The sequence below is a fragment of the Electrona antarctica genome (assembly GCF_951216825.1).
Source record: "Electrona antarctica genome assembly, chromosome: 4".
Classification (NCBI taxonomy): Eukaryota; Metazoa; Chordata; class Actinopteri; order Myctophiformes; family Myctophidae; genus Electrona; species Electrona antarctica.
Window position 1 is genome coordinate 50,605,363 of NC_136809.1, and position 20,515 is coordinate 50,625,877.

General features: G+C 42.4%; 2 protein-coding genes across 13 annotated transcripts in view; both read right to left on the minus strand.

The window, feature by feature from the left end:
• Nucleotides 1-10,816, minus strand: part of htt (huntingtin) — a 110,242-nt gene extending 99,426 nt beyond the window's left edge. For 7 of the 12 annotated variants that reach the window (XM_079500273.1, XM_079500280.1, XM_079500271.1 and 4 more), the window contains exons 1-5: nt 10,447-10,816; nt 6,320-6,403; nt 3,785-3,905; nt 2,568-2,627; nt 797-876 (exon numbers count right to left, since the gene is read on the minus strand). In XM_079500273.1, coding sequence (XP_079356399.1) covers nt 797-876; nt 2,568-2,627; nt 3,785-3,905; nt 6,320-6,403; nt 10,447-10,544 — 443 coding nt within the window. In that variant the 5' untranslated portion in view covers nt 10,545-10,816. Of the gene's footprint in view, nt 1-796; nt 877-2,567; nt 2,628-3,784; nt 3,918-6,319; nt 6,404-10,446 lie in introns of all 12 variants that reach the window. The other 5 variants (XM_079500279.1, XM_079500275.1, XM_079500278.1 and 2 more) reach the window with 1 other exon arrangement.
• Nucleotides 10,817-14,328: 3,512 nt separating this feature from the next.
• Nucleotides 14,329-20,515, minus strand: part of LOC306921358 (G protein-coupled receptor kinase 5-like) — a 113,508-nt gene continuing 107,321 nt past the window's right edge. Inside the window, exon 14 of the mRNA XM_079498469.1 lies at nt 14,329-18,654. Within this exon, the coding sequence (XP_079354595.1) occupies nt 18,595-18,654 (60 nt within the window). The 3' untranslated portion in view covers nt 14,329-18,594. The remainder of the gene's footprint in view (nt 18,655-20,515) is intronic.

Below are 20,515 nucleotides of genomic sequence, written 5' to 3' on the forward strand. Positions count from 1 at the left end.
ACACAGATGCGTCGTCAGGTCTAAATGGGTCATGCAAGGCAACATGTTGACGAGCTAGGGTCTGGAGGAAAGCCCCCAGGGATGGTGGAGCAAAGTGACGGGGGAAAAGTACTCACGTGTTATTATCCCATTTTGACCTGAGATCAGATTCTAAAAATGTCGTCCACATCCTGACAGTTTTCTGAAAAAGCTATGTTTCTATGTCAGTCGTTCTTCGATTTTTCAAAAATAGCAGACCTACAAGCTCGTAGCGCGCCACTCGGTGGCGCGCTATGAGCTTGTAGATCTGCTATTTTTCAATAGCTAAAGCATAACATAATGCTAACACCAAAAGGGGTTCCCGCCCAAAATGGGTTAAAAGTATCAATACTGCAATATAGAAATACTCCGTTACAAGTAACAGTCCGGAATTCAAAATGTAAAATCGAGTAAAAGTACAAAGGTATTGGTATCAAAGGTACCAAAAGTTAAAAGTAGTCATTGTGCACAATGTCCCGTTTTCAAATGTACGTCCAAGATTTAAAATGTATAAATATTTTGAAAATAGCAGTCGCATCACGACGCATGGTGAGCTTGTATTTTCAAATGGTCGACATGTATATAGGGCTGAAGTGGTATGTATGGTAATGTATGTTTTGTAATGATAATGGAAATGTAATCCATCTCCACACCACGTGTGGAGATGGATTACATGAGAAGAGAGAGAGAACGTCTGTGACAACACTGCTACTGCAATGCAACAACGGCAAATAAAAACAAATGAACAGTTCTTTTCCAGTGGAATGTGCATTTATACCTGCATTTCTGTGGTCTGATGAGGTGGGCAAGCTCCGCAAACCTCCAGAGAGCTGCCCTCAGGCTCCGAGAGGCACCATTCTGCCAACGATAACACACACATCATTCATTAGCCATGGTTCACATCATAGAGTGGGCAACTTTGAAGATGGAGAGGGCCACTATAGTTCCACACTCCCTCCAGAGGGCCACTATAGTTCCACACTCCCTCCAGAGGGCCACTATAGTTCCACACTCCCTCCAGAAGGCCACTATAGTTCCACACTCCCTCCAGAGGGCCACTATAGTTCCACACTCCCTCCAGAGGGCCACTATAGTTCCACACTCCCTCCAGAGGGCCACTATAGTTCCACACTCCCTCCAGAAGGCCACTATAGTTCCACACTCCCTCCAGAAGGCCACTATAGTCCCACACTCCCTCCAGAGGGCCACTATTGTTCCACACTCCCTCCAGAGGGCCACTATAGTTCCACACTCCCTCCAGAGGGCCACTATAGTTCCACACTCCCTCCAGAGGGCCACTATAGTTCCACACTCCCTCCAGAGGGCCACTAAAGTTCCACACTCCCTCCAGAGGGCCACTAAAGTTCCACACTCCCTCCAGAGGGCCACTAAAGTTCCACACTCCCTCCAGAGGGCCACTATAGTTCCACACTCCCTCCAGAGGGCCACTAAAGTTTCACACTCCCTCCAGAGGGCCACTAAAGTTCCACACTCCCTCCAGAGGGCCACTAAAGTTCCACACTCCCTCCAGAGGGCCACTATAGTTCCACACTCCCTCCAGAGGGCCACTAAAGTTCCACGCTCCCTCCAGAGGGCCACTATAGTTCCACGCTCACTCCAGAGGGCCACTATAGTTCCACACTCCATCCAGAGGCCCACTATAGTTCCACACTCCCTCCAGAGGCCCACTATAGTTCCACACTCCCTCCAGAGGGCCACTATAGTTCCACACTCCCTCCAGAGGGCCACTATAGTTCCACACTCACTCCAGAGGGCCACTATAGTTCCACACTCTCTCCAGAGGGCCACTATAGTTCCACACTCCCTCCAGAGGGCCACTATAGTTCCACACTCCCTCCAGAGGGCCACTATAGTTCCACACTCCCTCCAGAGGGCCACTATAGTTCCACACTCACTCCAGAGGGCCACTATAGTTCCACACTCTCTCCAGAGGGCCACTATAGTTCCACACTCCCTCCAGAGGGCCACTATAGTTCCACACTCCCTCCAGAGGGCCACTATAGTTCCACACTCCCTCCAGAGGGCCACTATAGTTCCACACTCACTCCAGAGGGCCACTATAGTTCCACACTACCTCCAGAGGGCCACATTGATTGTCCGCTTAAATCCGTATATTTTACCTTGTTTTGTAATTAACTTGTCATTCTTACAAAAGTAGCACAAAATAGCATTTTCATCCGATTGGTGGCCATTTTCTCAAAACATTAAAATGTTATAAGAGTGAAATACACCTTCCAACAGAAAAAACTGAGAAAATAGCGGGTCGCCCGGTCGGATTAAAATGTTTTTTAATGAACAATACAGAATGCACGGGTGCTAATACTCGCCCGTGCTAAATTGTAACATAAGTGGCCCCGGGGGGTGAGCACTTTATATTTGAAATCTGAAAGTTAAAAACACTATGGTGTTTGAAGGTTAAACACCATAGCACTTACACTTTCACAAATGAATGCACATCCCCTTGACACCAACATGATGAACAGCACTCATTTCATGCTGTCATATCCATCGTTTGCGAACAAACATACCTTTTTAATCTCTTTGTACAGCTCCAGCTGTAGTCTAGGCAGATTGGAGTCCATCAATGCCTGCGTTGGACAGAGTCATTCATAAATCATTGTTCCAGAATCCCACGGCAAGGCATTTTATACCACATATTACATCAAACCTGTGCATTATTCAAATCAATGATTGACAAGTGCAATTAGAAAGACAAAAATGTTAAGGAAATTATTTTTCTGAAGGGAAAGACGTTCCTGACGGTTTCCTTAGGTGTTCTCAAATTACAAGAATTTCCTCCACTACCAAATACCTTAAAAGGATCCCTGGCTAATAAGACAAATATGCCTCAAAATATTATACTTGCCCTCAACTAAAATAAAAAAATAAAAACACCTTAAAGGAGCATTCAGTGATTTGAGTGATTTGGAAAACCACCCAGTCCGCCCCGGTAACAAAATGTGCACATGCACGCTCTACAGTGGGGGGGAAGTGCAACAGGCCAACAGCATGTGCACCAAGGCCCACCCCCACTCGATCGTGATTGGAGGAAGGCCCCTCTCATCCTGATTGGATGAAGGCTTTGCCACCCGCCACCAAAACTGAAACTAGGGTTTTTTGACCCCAGGGGCTCACTGGGGACAGGGAGGAACTCCTTATATGGTCAGCACACTCTATAGTAGGGAGGATTATCCAGAAAAAAAGAAAAAATAAGTGATATTTAGATTAAGTCAAATCACTGAATATACCTTTAAATATTTTATTTCTTTCATAAATAAAGAATCTTGTCATACATGGGCATATGTCATATTGCCCATGTGCCCATTAATTATGGAATGCATATGCTAATAAAAAAACTTAACACTTCCTAAGGTTAATATGAGCATCAAAGCAATATTTTAAATATTTGTATTAGCATGTGCATTCCATAATTCCATAGGGCTGGACCACACATGGACATATGACATCATCAACTTGCGACATGAGCAGTCCCTATTGAGTGAAAGATTCTCTATTTAAGAAAATATTTAAGGTGTTTTTATTTAATTTTTTTAGTAATAGAGGGCAAGTATAATGTTTTAAAACATATTTGTCTCATTAGCCAGAGATCCTTTTAACAAAAGCCGCATGTCAAAAAAAGCTAATGAAAAAAGAAACACCAACTCTCACGATGTGATTTGTTTTTTATCCATATTGTGCAAACATGCTTTTGACGTAATATAATTACAGGTCCCATCCTCCTCACTTTGATGATTTTGTTCAGGCACTCGTCGGCCACCATCCGCACGTCCGACTCGCTGTCGTCGCTGCAGAGCAGGAACATCTCCATGGCGATGCCCAGGAGCTTCTGGAACTCTGGAGACGTCCTGATCCCAGAGCCATAGAGACAAGAGCACAGGGAGGAGTCAATACACACACACACACACACACATAAAATGGTAAATGGTGCATTTATATAGCGCCTTTATCCAAGGCGCTTTACAGAGATTGTGCATTACATTCACCCATTCACACACACATTCATACAATGATGGCAACGGAAACCATGCAAGGCACCAACTAGCACATCGGGAGCAATTAGGGGTTCAGTGTCTTGCTCAAGGACACTTCGACAGTAACTCTGGGGGAGCCCGGGTTTGAACTGGCAACCTTGCGGTTACCATCCAGGCACTCTACCCCTGAACCACCGCCGTCACATAGAGACTAGAGCATAGGGAGGAGAGTCATTACACACACACACACATAGAGACAAGAGCATAGGGAGGAGAGTCATCACACACACACACACATAGAGACAAGAGCATAGGGAGGAGAGTCATTACACACACACACACATAGAGACAAGAGCATAGGGAGGAGAATCACACACACACACACACACACACACACACACACATAGACAAGAGCATAGGGAGGAGAGTCATTACACACACACACACATAGAGACAAGAGCATAGGGAGGAGAGTCATCACACACACACACACATAGAGACAAGAGCATAGGGAGGAGAGTCATTACACACACACACACATAGACAAGAGCATAGGGAGGAGAGTCATCACACACACACACATAGACAAGAGCATAGGGAGGAGAGTCATCACACACACACACACACACACATAGACAAGAGCATAGGGAGGAGAGTCATCACACACACACACATAGACAAGAGCATAGGGAGGAGAGTCATTACACACACACACATAGACAAGAGCATAGGGAGGAGAGTCATCACACACACACATATAGACAAGAGCATAGGGAGGAGAGTCATCACACACACACACATAGAGACAAGAGCATAGGGAGGAGAGTCATTACACACACACACATAGAGACAAGAGCATAGGGAGGAGAGTCATTACACACACATAGAGACAAGAGCATAGGGAGGAGAGTCATCACACACACACACACACACACACACACACACACACACACACACACACACACACACACACACACACACACACACACACACACACACACACACACACACACACACACACACACACACACACACACACACACACACACACACACACACACACACACACACACACACACACACACACACACACACACACACACACACGCAGAGGGGACTCCAACAGATTGATCATGTATTTGTGGAGCTGTGAAACAGTCTGACATGTGTTGATTAATCATAATGAAATGCTCTGGTCAGCAGTGAACTTCAAGGCTGTGCTCCATGCAGTCCGCGGTGGTACAGTATGTACAATTTGTTCTGTGCATGGTTCCATCTGGACCGCAACTAATGACTTTGGGAATTACATGATGCAATCAGCCCCTTTCAAACAGGGTACCTAATTAGTAGGGATGTCCCGATACACTTTCCGATCCGATCCCGATACCACCATTCTTGTGTTAGCCGATACCGATACCAGAGAATAATATTTATAATACAAAAATAAAAAAGGTCTTATTTTGAAGTCCACCGACCGGGAATAGTGTTTATAGCCATCTAGCTAGATATATTGTGTTGTGTTTATAGCAGACTCCTCACTCAAATGTGCACTTGCAGTCTTGCACTTTACATGCCCCAACATTATATTTACCTGCCATAGTGTCAACCCCTTACCCCTGTGTCAGATCGGTGGTTAGACTGGCATATTCGCGATACCGATATGACCCGATATAATAATAATAATAAATAATAATAATAATAATAATAATAATAAAACTTTATTTGTATAGCACCTTTCATGACATGAAATGCAGCTCAAAGTGCTTTACACAAAAAAGAAAAGAAAAGCAGGGCATAAAACATATGACCAAATAAGGGCCGATCCGATACTTTTTCCGATACCGATACAGTATCGGGACATCTCTACTAATTGCCATCAGTAAAACAAGCAGGACCACTAGATACTGAAATCTGTGGCCCACCATTAGTGATGGGACCATCGGGAAAGTTCACACACCGAGCCACAATGTTCTTCTCACATATGAATGCATCTAGCTCAGATGCTGCGGGGCCTACCTCACAGACTGAGCCACAATGTTCTTCTCACATATTAATGCATCTAGCTCAGATGCTGCGGGGCCTACCTCACAGACTGAGCCACAATGTTCTTCTCACATATGAATGCATCTAGCTCAGATGCTGCGGGGCCTACCTCACAGACTGAGCCACAATGTTCTTCTCACATATGAATGCATCTAGCTCAGATGCTGCGGGGCCTACCTCACAGACTGAGCCACAATGTTCTTCTCACATATGCATGCATCTAGCTCAGATGCTGCGGGGCCTACCTCACAGACTGAGCCACAATGTTCTCGCATATCGTCAGGCAGTGGGTCACTCTGTCCTTCTTTGTGGTCGCCTGCTCCTTCTTCCTGTGGAGGTACAGAGCAGAGGTAGGGGAACATGAGAATTGAACGCGGGAAAGCGGATGGAGAAATTCATATGAATATACAAGATCAGGGAGAGAAGGAATAGGGGAGATAAGAGAGAGGGTTCAGAGGCAGAAAGAAGAGTACATTTTGTGAAATGTCAGGATGAAGAAGGCACCGTCGTCCGACACCAGATTTAGATTCCTCTTCCTTCTCCAGAAAGAAATCCACTGCTCAACTAACTAACTGGGGCCAAATCTCAGACAGGAAGGGCAGTTCAATCCAAAGCAGAAGTTTACCTCAAAGACACAAGCTCTTATCTCATAATGACACAAGAAACTAAGGCTAGATACTAAGATATTAAAGGAACATATCAGTCTAATTTGGACTTCTCGCCATTGGCAGAGATAGCCCGTCCAACTCATTTTGTTTACGTAAAGTATATTAAGTGTATATTTTAGTAATTTATGTTGAAATGGTGTGGAAAGCACTGTACAAGACTTTATATTTGCTTAGTATAGGTAAATCAACCTTTTGAAAATAACTATGCTTAAAAAATATATATATATATATGTTAAACAAATTTTATACAGAAAAAAGTGATTTCAAACTAGAATTTGAGCTTGAAGTGGCTCTTAATACAGTGAGTTACAGCCAATATTGACTAACAATCAATTCAGGTGCATTCTGTAGTGTAATGTCTAGTGAATATGGACATAATGTAAAGAAACACGATATCGCACAAATAAAGCAATCTTATTGGGAAACACGATCGACGTTTATGTAAACCAATCCGGTTGATAATGGCATGCAACACTGGCATGGTCCTTAATTACTGCCAAAACTTCCTCCGTCCTTCTGCACAATGCAATGAGACGTAAACTAGATCTGTAAAGGCTGAATACAGATCTGCATTATCATCATTATCATCATCATCATCATCAGATTACAGTGCCATTCATGATCTCAACCTGTGTATGAAGACTAGGCCAGGGATTCCATCCAGGGAGGAGTGGGATTCTGGGTGATTAAAAAGCATCTTTGCCATGCCCAGGATGTGGGAGTTTTGACAGCGTTACAGGGACTGTGGCATGTGGGAGTGGGAGCATGCCACTGGATAATCGCGTAAACCGGGGCTTTTATTTCTTCTTTCATGGCAAGGCTGTAAGAACAACCAATGATGTGACACACAATTGATTTATAGAACAATCCAGGGATAAGTCCAGGGCTAAATCATGTTAGTGGGCATTCTGTGCAACTGCTTGAAATGGCTTTTTCGTATTATTTATTTTATTTGGAAAAAGCAGTACAACAGCATTTCTATGCATACATAGGACACAAGTGCAGTTCCCAGGATTTTTTTTGTTCACCCCTCTTCCCTCCCTCCCCCCTCCAAGTGACTCCATCTCCAGTGTCTCTGTAACATCCTTGCTTTCTTCAGGACCACATATGGCATCAAGTCAACACTTAACAGGGGCAAAGGGCAATATCGCTTCAGAGTGTACATTTCAGAAGGAGAAAAAGAAGAAAGAGCGGGCAGACAAAAAAAAAAGACAAAGACAAAAAAACAACAACTGAAATGGCTTTTTAAGAGGCTCTGTAAACATGCATTTCTTCATCTACCCAGGCTAAAGGGAGTGATAAAAAGAAGGACCAAGCGTGATATCTGGTGACTCCTGTCCTTTCGGACACTAAGTTCTCAGAGGCAGTTTGCCCGTCGTTCAAGTATACAGATCATGTTCTACTTTGCTCAAAGATCTTGCCCACTTGCCCGAAAAGTAAATTGTCCATTATAAAATGATATGTAATTTTTGAGTGGTGCAAACCACTCCAACAACTGGCTTTGTACCCGTGTTTGTTCGTACTAAAAAAACGAGCATGGTTGCTATGGTTAGCAACCAAACAAACGAGCATGGTTGCCATGGTTAGTATGTGACGTCACGTCACTGACATGAGTGGTGCAAACCACTGGTGCAAACCACTCCAACAACTGCACCACTCAGTTCACACAGGTGTGATTTTTTAATTACTGTTCAACACTTTTTATTTTTTTACTTTCTGGGGCTGTGTGATGAAATGAAATGTCATGCCTCTTATTGTTATGCCAAATACCTACATAGCTATGGGTTCACACATTCTTAAGTAGCTAGCAACAGTGAAAACAGCACAGCACAGGTAAACAGAGCTGTTATTTTACATTCCACAGACCAGAAGACAGATCACTCTGGCCACGTTCAGGTGTTTATACCTATACTTATTTATTATGAGTGAGAAAACAAATTTCCCCATTTAGGAAAAAAATTAAAATAAAATCACACCCGTGACCCGTGTGAAGTGAAGGGCGCTCTTATCATTGTACATCATCGTACAGTATATCCTATAATTCCGGCCAATCAGAATTTGCGTCCTCGCCTTCCACATCAATGTTTGTGTTACGCAATGTTTGTGTTTACACAAACACTCAAAATGTTCCAGTCATTTAGTTTTGTGTAGGAGAATTTTTTTGTTTGCACATACTCTTAAAGCTGGACATGGGAGGGGCTATCGCGCCTCATAAATAAGTACCATTATAGAATATTATGCATTTCACTTCAAACTCATACACTCAACGCAACCATTACCATCACAGAGCAATAAGATAGCTGCAAAGATACAACAAAGATAGCTGGAGTAAATTTCAGTAGCCTGGATCAAGTCTTTCAAAAACAGGTGCTTAAGAAAGCCAAGTCCATTCGTACGGACAACTCTCATCCCCTCAGCTCTGACTACAGGCTGCTTCCTTGTACCACAAGTAATAGCCTTGGTATAAGTTCTCCTTCGTGACCATGTCTATACAGGCTTTAAATGCCGATGGAGGTAACTTGTCGCTTCTTGCATGAATTGTTTTTGTAATTGTTATGAATTCCATGTGTAGTACCACCACGCGCTTTTGTACTGTCTTTATGGCATGTCTGCCTGCTATGTTTTGCTGTACACCAAATAATCATCCTTCGATCGGGGACAAACAAATAAATGAACCTGAAGAGCATACCCAGGTGTTGACACCAAGGGTTGCCCACCTGTCCCTGGCAGGTAAATTAAACTTCAGGGCAGGTGGAGTTTGCTTTCAGATTGCCCGACCTGGCAAGTGCTTGTTTGAGTTCAGACGCAACAGTCTATAAACACAACACACAACAATCTGTCTTCTGGTCTGTGGAATGAATAATAAGAGCACTGTTGTTTACCTATAATGTGCTGTTTTCACTGTTGCTACACTTACAAATGTGAACCCTTAGTCATATAATATCCATAGCTATGTACTGTAGGTATTTGGCATAAATATGAGGTATGACAGTGTTAAATTGAACAGTAATTAAAATGTTACCCATCATTTTATAACGGACAATTTTCTTTTCGGGCAAGTGAGCATGACCTTTGGGCAAGTAGAACATGGGCACAAGTGCCTCTGAGACCTTAGTGTCAACCCTAGCCCTGAAACACGACTGTCGTCATGTTGTGAATCAAAGCTGCTGCTGTTGTCTGTAGACTAGACTAGAGTCTATCGATTGAACCTAAACCGAATCACAGCAGAGCAGCCTATACTGTTACAGTTCCAACGCCACATGTAGTAGGCCTATCCCAATGAATCGTTTACTATAATCAACAATTATAACTAAAAGGCCAGAAATGGAGTGTGATAACGAAGCTTATATGATTGACTGTGTCCATTAAGACAGCTACTGTACTTGCACTGGCAGGTGCATGCATGCGCATTTCATCACCAACGTTTACTCGAGTTAAGATAGAAATTAACGTTATTTAGTCAGGGGAGGGTGTATGTATAAAACACATGTCAAACCCGATGAGTACATAGCATAAAATAACCAGATGTAAATTAATTTTGATTTGCCATACATACTAGCTTGCACTTAGCTTAGCTACAAGCTTCCTTCAGATTGGTTGTGGTAAACCAAAGCACCAGTTATAACCTGGTTGCTATACCACCTATAGCTGCCTGTGTGGAACAACATCAGTGCACATTTTTGAACAAGACAGTGTTGACTTACTGTTTCTGGACCAGCTCCTCGGCGGTCGGCGGTCCCTGCTGCTGCTGGAATGACTTCAGAGACTCAAAGGCCTTCATCAGTTTCTCCATGGTGGCCATTTTAGCAGCCCCAGCAGCCTAGTCTAAGCTAGCTAGCTTAGCTAGCTGTAGCTGGCTAATATTTACAATTGGGGGGCTAGCTGAGTGTTATAGCTTATCGGTGGCGACAAAAGCAGCAAAGCAGCCTCGTATGGCTGGGAAGTGGGCAGCTAGTAGCTAACAGCTACTAAACCGCCTCGGGTTCAGTGCTGGACAGCTCCTTTACTCCGTTAATGAATGAATTGATGCTGCTTGATGAAAAGCCATCTTCTTTTCTTTGATGTGTGTGTGTTGTGTTGTTGTCCTGTCTGACAAAATCTCAACACAAGGAAGTGGGAGATGTGACAGTTTGACAGGGGGCGGGGCACGCCGCAGCAAGTGGGCTAATCACGCGGAGAGTTGTCCCTGACGGACGGGCGCAGGGAGCCAATCGGAGGCTCGATGAGGAGGAGGAGGAGGGGCGGGTTGTTGTTTTTTGAGAGTCACGGGGTTGGTTGCTGCTGAGCTGATTTCGTCGACTAATGAAACTATGACGTGATTGTTGTCTACCTTTTTTGGGGTGATGAAAACGAAATATAAACTAGATAAAAACTAAGCCTTGATGTTGTGAGCTTGTAGATCGGCTATTTTCAGCATGTGTAAAATAACCCATTACGATGCCATCAAGGCCCACCAAAACACATTTTAGTGGACTAAAATCGTATCGTTGACTAAAACTAGATTAACACTAAAACATTCCAGGTGACTAAAACTAAATGAAAATGATTCAAAAGACTATGATTAAAACTAAATCAAAATTTGCTGCCAAAAACAACCCTGCTGCTGAGAATGTGTGCAGTCTTCTCTGGCGTGCAGTGCAGTGGTTCCCAAAGTGGGGTCCGGGGACCCCCAGGGGTCCTTGAGGGAGTTCCAGGGGGTCCCCAGCTAATTGATAGTTTGGAACCAAATGGACCCTTATGGGTGATGTTGAACATCAGCAAAACTAAATTAATGTTGTTCTCCAGAGCCAAACATATCTCCTACAATGACATTCGCATATCTTCTATGAATGGAGTTGATATCGAAAGAGTCACAGAGTATAAATATCTTGGTATTTGGATTGATGAGAGACTTGCTTTGAAACACCATGTAGAGGTCCTTGCTGGTAAATCGCGACAGAAAATTGGCTTTTTGTATAGAAATAAAGACAGTTTTCCTGTCATTAGCAGAAAGAGGGTAGTTGAGGCAGTGTTCCTGTCTGTCTTGGATTATGGGGACAGACATGCAGCAGAATCGACTCTTAAATCCCTATACTCTGTTTATCACTCGATTTGATTTATTAGGCTACAGGTAATAAATAAATGGTAAATGGTAAATGGTGCATTTATATAGCGCCTTTTATCCAAGGTGCTTTACATAGATTGTGCATCAATTCACCCATTCACACACACATTCATACACCGATGGCGGAAGAAACCATGCAAGGCACTAGCCAGCACATCGGGAGCAATTTGGGGTTCAGTGTCTTGCTCAAGGACACTTCGATACTAACTCTGGGGGAGCCCGAGTTCGAACAGGCAACCTTGCGGTTACCATCCAGCCACTCTACCCCTGAGCCACCGCCGCCATAGCTATGGTACTCACCATTGTATCTTATAAAACAAGGTTGGATGGTCCTCCCTGACAGAGAGACAACTGCATTGGGCACCTGTTCTTGTATAAAGCCATGCTTGGAGATTGTCCTAAATACATCTCATCATTTCTGAAATGGGACTCTGTCAGAAGTCATTTCCCAAATTCAAGGTAGCAAAAGTTAACTCTGGACTTGGTAGATCTGCTTTTATAGCTTCTGTGGCCCTAATACATAACCTGACTCCGCCAGATGGGGCAGCAGAGAGTACACTGGGTTCCGGGGGAAACCCAGTGTACTCTCTGCTGCCCCATCTGGCGGAGTCAGGTTACCTAATACATGGAATGACCTGCAAACTACATTAAAATTGACCTCATTGGCACCCCTGAGTCGTTTTAAAGCCCTGGTGAGCATACAGAATACAGATCGCCACAATATGTAACTGTTTTTAGATAGTTTTGAAATTTGTCTTAGCTTCTACCTATGTGTAATTCACATGTATACCTTTTGTTTTCCTTTTCCTGATCTTCATATATTGTGACTTGTTTTTATATGATATTGTATTACTCAACGACACTGAAAATGAGTTTAATTACTCAGTGTAATTTCGAGAATAAATAAAACGTGAATGAATGAAAAAAAATGGACCCCAACGGCCCAGGTCCATTTGGTTCCATTTGTACACCCTCAGAGTTAAATTAACATTGATTTTACAATTTGAATTGAGGGTCCCAGAGAGATAGAAATGCCATTAAATGGGGGGTCCGTAGACAAATGCATGTCAAACTGGGGGTCCTTGAAATTAAACGGGTTGAGAATCACTGCTAGAGCCGTAAAAATCTTCTCTTATGGGGGGTCCCTGGCATATCTTTTCAAATGGGGGGTCCACTGGCTAATTATAGTGTCAATTTGGGGGTCCTTGACATGAAAAGGTTTGGAAACCACTGTCCCGCAGGTAGCCAGAATGAATTTGAATTTCCCAGTGTCACTGTCAATACAATGCACTATAGAGCGTCGCGGTCCCGCCTCCTACCCTGGCCCAGGAAATGAAACCCAATGCATTATTCTCATAGACATTTCGTAAAGTATTTATTTAAAGACGGTTACGCCGCGGACAAAGCCAACTCGAGTCGTGACAACTCATGACAACACAAACAATATTTTGGACCAAACAAATAATTAGAAAGAAGAAAAAAACGGCAGGTTACAACACTTTTTTTGTTGTTTTTCTTCTTTGTAATTATTTGTTTGGTCCAAAATATTGTTTGTGTTGTCATGAGTTGTCACGACTCGAGTTGGCTTTGTCCGCGGCGTAACCGTCTTTAAATAAATACTTTACGAAATGTCTATGAGAATAATGCATTGGGTTTCATTTCCTGGGCCAGGGTAGGAGGCGGGACTGCGACGCTCTATAGAGGGTGGTGGTAGTAGTAGTAGCGGCCTTCAGTCTCGAGAGACCGTGACATCATCATCAAACCAGGAAGTTATGCAGGAACGCCTACTGAGTGGCAAAAACTACTTTCCTGGCCTTGACAGCCCATACATCCACACATAAAAGTCCTATCTGACTGCATTAAACAACATTAAACAACGTTAAACTCACTTTGCATGTTGCTTTGCCACTCGATGTGCCATTCACTTTAAGCATGCGCATACCCTCTATACCTACAGCTGTATCGATGCAACCGCATGATATCCAGCCACCATCAAGTGTAAAATTGGCAAGTTCATTCCTATGAATTGAATATAATATGAAGGACCCCAATGGAAACAAGCCATATAGGCTCTCTATATGGGTTTATATCCTCTTAGCAGACCTTGAATTGAACTGTACTTGTACAGTATGTGATTCTTTCTTCAAACCATTAATAAAGTATTCAATCAATCAATTCAGTTGGGATCAAAATAGCCCCCATCACACACACACACACACACACACACACACACACACACACACACACACACACACACACACACACACACACACACACACACACACACACACACACACACACACACACACACACACACACACACACACACACAAAGAGACAATAAGTCTTTTTTTTTTTTTATACAAACGGCAGTGTATTATTTCATAATTACAAATGTCAGATATGGTACAACAACCAGTGATACAACTTGTACAAGAATTACAATGACTGCAGTGGTTGAACGACATGACTGTACAAATAAAAATAAAAAAAGAGAGAGAGAGAAGAAGAAAATAAAAATAAGTCAAGGACCCTGTTTGAATACCAAGAAAATACATCAGTCCTTCCTTCCCTCCGGGGGGGGGGGGGGGGGGAATATCATTGATCTGATCGGACGAGTCTGGACTGATGATAAAAAGCGAAGCACCGGGTTATAGCTTGCGATGATATATCGGTATAGTCATTATCTCACAACCGGGTATATATATTCAGTGATATACAATCCACGACAGACATCTCTCTGCCTTTTCAAATACCTCTGGTGAGTGAGACACCCCATCGTTTTATGTTTTGGGTTGTGTGCACGTACGTGCGTGCGTGCGACCGTGCGTGCGTGCGTCGGGGGCACCGTCATCACTATTCATTACATTAGATGAAGGCAGGAGGGAAGGAGATAGTCGTATTCAAACAGGACAGTCATCTGGTCATCTATAAAGTTATATCCTCAGGTACCAGTGTGATATGTTGGCACTAGAAGATCAGCATTTTTACATATACAAGGAACCTGAAGTTTTACAAACCAATACATGCTTGAATAATAAAACATATGTATTTTCTTTTTTTTTTTTTTTACTTTTTTTTCTTTTTACTCCTTTACTTTCCTTTTCTTTTTAAACAGGCAATACAATGCACTTAGTGCAGACATTCAAAAAAAAATTGAGCTGTTTAAAGTTCCTTTTTAAAGTGTGTAGGACGTCTATCAGAATGGAAGGAAGGACAGAGGTTTTAAAACAAAACCAAACGTTTGTTTTGAGCTGTTTTGGGATGTAACAGATGATAGTTGAGGTGCGTGGAATAAAGGCTGTCAGTCTTCTTGTTAAGTTGTTTAGGGATAAGGACAAACAAATGATATAATTTGTTTGTTTAATCGTGCTTTTGGTATCATTTGCAAAAGGGGTAAAAGACACATCCTATAGCCATTGTCGAAGTACACCTTAGTGCAATGAAACTAAACATTTCTTTACTGCTATATGGATGGCAAACACCTTTTTCCTCGTGTACCATTTTGTGTGCGTGTGTGTGTGTGTGTGTGTGTGTGTGTGTGTGTGTGTGTGTGTGTGTGTGTGTGAAATAAAAAAAAAAGCTTAGGTACATGTTAGAAATACATTAATTTACAAGGTTTTTGAGGCTAACAGCTAAAAGGCTAAAATCTACATCCGCGAGAAAAAATTGGCTTTGAAATGTGCCTGAGAGAAAACAAAAACAAAAAAAAAAACAAAAAAATATATTTATATATATACTGTATATGTTTATAGCAAGACACTTAGAAACTCAAGTGATGACAAGCCAAACCACTGGAGCTCGATGCACTGTGACGGTCCTGACCTGACAAAATGGAATGTACTGTTAAGGGACTAGGATTCCAAAAACCACCCCAAGTCATTTTGAAATCCGTTCGAAACTTTCGAGATCTACAACTGTACCATTTTCAAAATGAGCGTGACACCGAGTTTCTAAAAATTGGAATTCAAGCGCCTGTGCCTTTTAATACGATCAAAATGTGGTCACTACTGTTTTCCAATTGTGAACAGAAATTCAGAAAAGTCTGCGTAGACATTTTGACCGGTTTAGATACTTGAACCCTTACTGAAAAAATGAGTGTGGCCAATTTAGACTTGTATTATAATTAATAATATGACAAAATTAACTTAAGTTGACATAAATCAATTGTTGTCCATGGGTTATAGATACAGTATAATATGCACACACAAAGCCATCAGATCCACGTCTGGTTTTCACAGCATTAAAACAGGAGTGGGCAGGGGGCAGGTAAGGATAAAATTATACCTTTGTCTCATCAGATCAATTGTCAAAATGGCTTAAGATGCATCTGAACTGCAAATATAGACAAGTACATTATATTGACCAACTGTGACATGGTCTATCATTACGATAACACACAGCTTAATTAACTTGACCGCGACTGGTTGACCTGGAAGGAGCCGGCCGACTCCCATTAATGCGTAATGGAAGTGGAACACAAAATGTTATTCTACAAGTCGTTGCATTTTCCAGGACATAAGTATTATGCAGGCTTAGGGTTCTCTGTACAGGCTGGAGAGTTGTATCATTTGTCTTGTTATCGCATCCTAGTATCCACATTACAAACACGAGAAATTCCTATGAAAGTGAAACGGATGGAATTCTTGACGGATTTTTAGGAGTAGGAATGATTCTTCTTTTTAACCACTTCAAACATTTCAAAATTGTTTTGAAATCATTTAGAAAACAGCCGAACTTCCAGCTCACACAGCACTCATAGGCTCGTAGATCTGCAATTTTCTAAAATTATATATATTTATATCCTAGAATGATAAATAGGGGTTAAAGTGGTTAAAATAATTATTGGATTCGACAAAATGGAGTAAGAACTGATAGGCACTGTGCTATCTATGATCATCAACAGGCAAAAGGTGCATTAGGTAAAAATGTCTCTTCTTTACTCATTCTGAACGTTGACGCTAGTTCGATATGAAAGCAATTGTGTTTGTGTGAATCAAGCCTAGCCTGGCTAATAAGCCAGACTCAAATCACACTGTCGTGTGGTATTTGAGTCTGGAGATGCTGTGTATGGATCTTGTTTCCCGGGGGGCAGGTTCAAACATTTTCTCTTTGACGCAATTGGTCAGAGCTACTGTCAGTCAAAGGTCTCAAGCATTGAACGTCACTGTACCAAAGCCCGCCCATATTGCATACTGTGTCCCGATTGGCCACACCAGTTCTCTGGTGTAGGAAATGGGCGTACAAATGAGCCTCTCCAGACCGTAATCCGCCGGCAGGCAATTTTTCTTTGCCAACGGCTGATTCGGTCTGGCTTATTAGCCAGGCTAAATCAAGCCTGCTTCAACCGCGAGACAGTTCTCAGATCACCGCTTCATCGCCGCTGTCCTCGTCCTTATTTAACCGACGTTCACAGTCAACTCTCTTACTTCTGACAAGTTATAATATGGACTGGACTGTTACTGTAATAGAACCGTTCATTGGGAAGGATTTCTGAATCACACATGCACTCATTTCAAGAAAAAAAAAAAAAAAAAAAAAAAGGCTCAAGTGGAGACTATAAGGATTCGAATCAAGACATCCGGGAAATGAATTAGCATTAGATGTCCCCCTGTGAGTGAATATCATAACACACACACGTCATGTACTAAACAATCGTGGGCCCCCCAAAAGGAAACATAAAACAGCCATCAAAATGTGAAGTAGTCTTCTGCGCCCCCTTCAGGTCTAAACATGACTAAATAAGGGTGGCAGGAATGCTCACCGTCACTGACCGCATGCATCATGAAATCACCATTTTTTTTGCTTATGCCAATAATAATATCCACACACAAGCAGCCTAATATCGCCATCAGCCGTCCGTTATTACAGTACGTACCCTTCCAGTCCTACGGGACAAGGGTAGGGAGAGGGATTATGGTGGTAGCACTGCAGACGTTCAAAAACAACCACCTCGCTCGTGTCGTTCGACCCTAAAAAGGCGTAACGTAGGTCAGGGGGGGAACAAACGGATACGTTTAATAAGCAGCATGGCATAAACATGGAAACCTTTAGATTGGATAGAGACCTCCACCCTGGCGACCACCCCTCGGTTCACGTGGAACCCCACCATGCCTTTTCTTTCATTCAGACTTACTTGAGGGGTTGTTTAGGGGGATTTAGGAGGAGGAGGGAGGGGTAGCATGGAACAAGGCGAACTTGATGTACTTAAAAACACGTCACATTGGCCAAAATCAATAACAACAGTCAGACATACAAAGCACATACAAAACAAAGGCCATATGCTACATAAAGAGAAAAACTAAAAAAACAAACAAAAAAAACCCAACAAAAAAAGACTACTGGTACTGTGCTTCTGGGGAGGACACTAGGAAAAAACGTAAAAGAAAAAAATTATCCTCGATACACATTTTCCATAATTCATTCAAAAAAGGAAATTAAAAAAAGAAAAAAATGTTATGTATGCATTCAAGTGGTACTTTTATGGCTTTTTGTACAATACAACCTTTAGTGAAAATATACATCTAGACATAATTCAAGTACAAATGTACAAAATCTTTAAACTCATACTTTTTTTTTCTTTAATTATAATACACTTTTAATACAGCTCATAAATACAGGTCAACATTCATCGAGTTGGTAAGATTTGCGCTCAGGGGTGGTGGACTTGTTGGTAGAGGTCGGCGGCTGGGGGGGTGGGGGTGGGGTGGCGGTGGGGGGCGGGGCTGGGGGTGGGAGGGGGAGTGGTTTAAAGTCGTGAGGGCTGCTCTTCATTCTCATCCTCACTGTAGCCACTCTTAAAACAAACCTGGGAAGAAGCCAAAGGTCTCGTTATTACAGACATTTTAAAACAAAACCTGGAAAGAAGCCAAAGGTCTCGTTGTTACAAACATTTGCACATCTTCAACCCATTTAGGCCTGACGTCGAAATAAAAAAAAGGTCTTCTGAAAGAATATATATTCAAAGATTTGTGCTGCATTTTCACGATTTTTCAAAAATAGCAGACCTACAAGCTCGTAGCGCGCCACTCGGTGGCGCGCTATGAGCTTGTAGATCTGCTATTTTTCAATAGCTAAAGTATAACATAATGCTTAGTTAAAACACCAAAAGGGGTTCCCGCCCAGAATGGGTTATTAAAACCCATTTAGACCCGAGGTCGATTCTACAAAATGTCTTCTAAATCCTGACAGTTTTCTGGAAAAACCTTATTTTTCTATGTCAGTGGTTCTCAAACTACAGTATTTCATGTCAAGAACCCCAAAATATACTTTTATAATTGGCCGCCATCTGAAAAAAATGACAAAACGTTTTCATAGTGCGGCACTCGGTGCCGCGCTATTTCTTCAGCAGCTAAAGTATAACAAATGCTTAAAACACCAAAAGGGGTTCCCGTCCTGAACGGGTTAATATAATTGTCAACCGACGATCATAATCTTTCCAACAGTTGTTCCACTCGAGCCCTATATACACGTCGTCATACGATGGATAGCAAAGGTTTCAATGAGAAGTGCCATTTCGCTTCGCTTCCAGGCACCAACCCGACTTGGATTCACTGCAGGTGTGAATGCAATCCGCATCAAATAAAGGAAATGAGGAGTATGAGGAGTAAACACAGTTGGAGACGGATGGAAGGCATATTTTTTACGCAGCGCAAAGATGTCCCGTTACCGTGGATAGACGTGGTCGAATGAGGAGACTGAAGCACTCATCGAAATATGGTCAGACGAGCACATCAATCAATTGCTTGTTATTTTGTGCAAAAGCGCATTATTGGCTATTTCCCCTACCATAAGCCCTTAATGGGGGTTGGGTTTTTGTGCTAATTTGCTTATTTCCATCTACAGCAAATAAGTATGCCGCTTGGGATACTATTTACATTATGAAGAGAGGATATATACAATTATTTTTATTTTTGAGCGATGGAAATAAGCAAAATAGCACAACAACCCAATGCCCCATTCAATTCAATGCAATTCAATTCAATTCATTGAGGGCTTATGGTAGGGGAAATAGCCAATAATGCACTTTGCCCAAAATAACACCTGGACCTCTTCGGTGGGGACGTAACAACTACAAATAAAGGTAAGAAAGCCTTCTAGCCTGAAATTCTCCACTGCAGTGTACATAATAGTCTGTCTGTCTGTCTGTCTGTCTGTCTGTCTGTCTGTCTGTCTGTCTGTCTGTCTGTCTGTCTGTCTGTCTGTCTGTCTGTCTGTCTGTCTGTCTGTCTGTCTGTCTGTCTGTCTGTCTGTCTGTCTGTCTGTCTGTCTGTCTGTGTTTGTGTCTGTCTGTCTGTGGGGATCCGACTGGGGGCTTTCTTCATCTCGTCTAAATATAAATAGCCTAATACTTCAACATTAAACACATACCTGTAGCTCAGCATGCTCTATAAACTGTAGCTAACATGGCATCATGTGCATAATGATTTTATATGATGATGCGATCATCTATGGATGATAATAGCATAATATTGTAAAGTCGGATAATTAATTTTGCGCTCCCGTCTCGGCGTCTCCGCTGTGCCTCACCAACGTGCCCACAAGAAAAGTGCGCGCGCGTGTTTCTATGTCAGCCGTCCTCAAACATGTCAAGGACCCCAAGAAATATATGAAATTGGCCGCCGACCCCCATCTGAAAATATGTTGTTCCCAAGACCCCCAGAAACAAA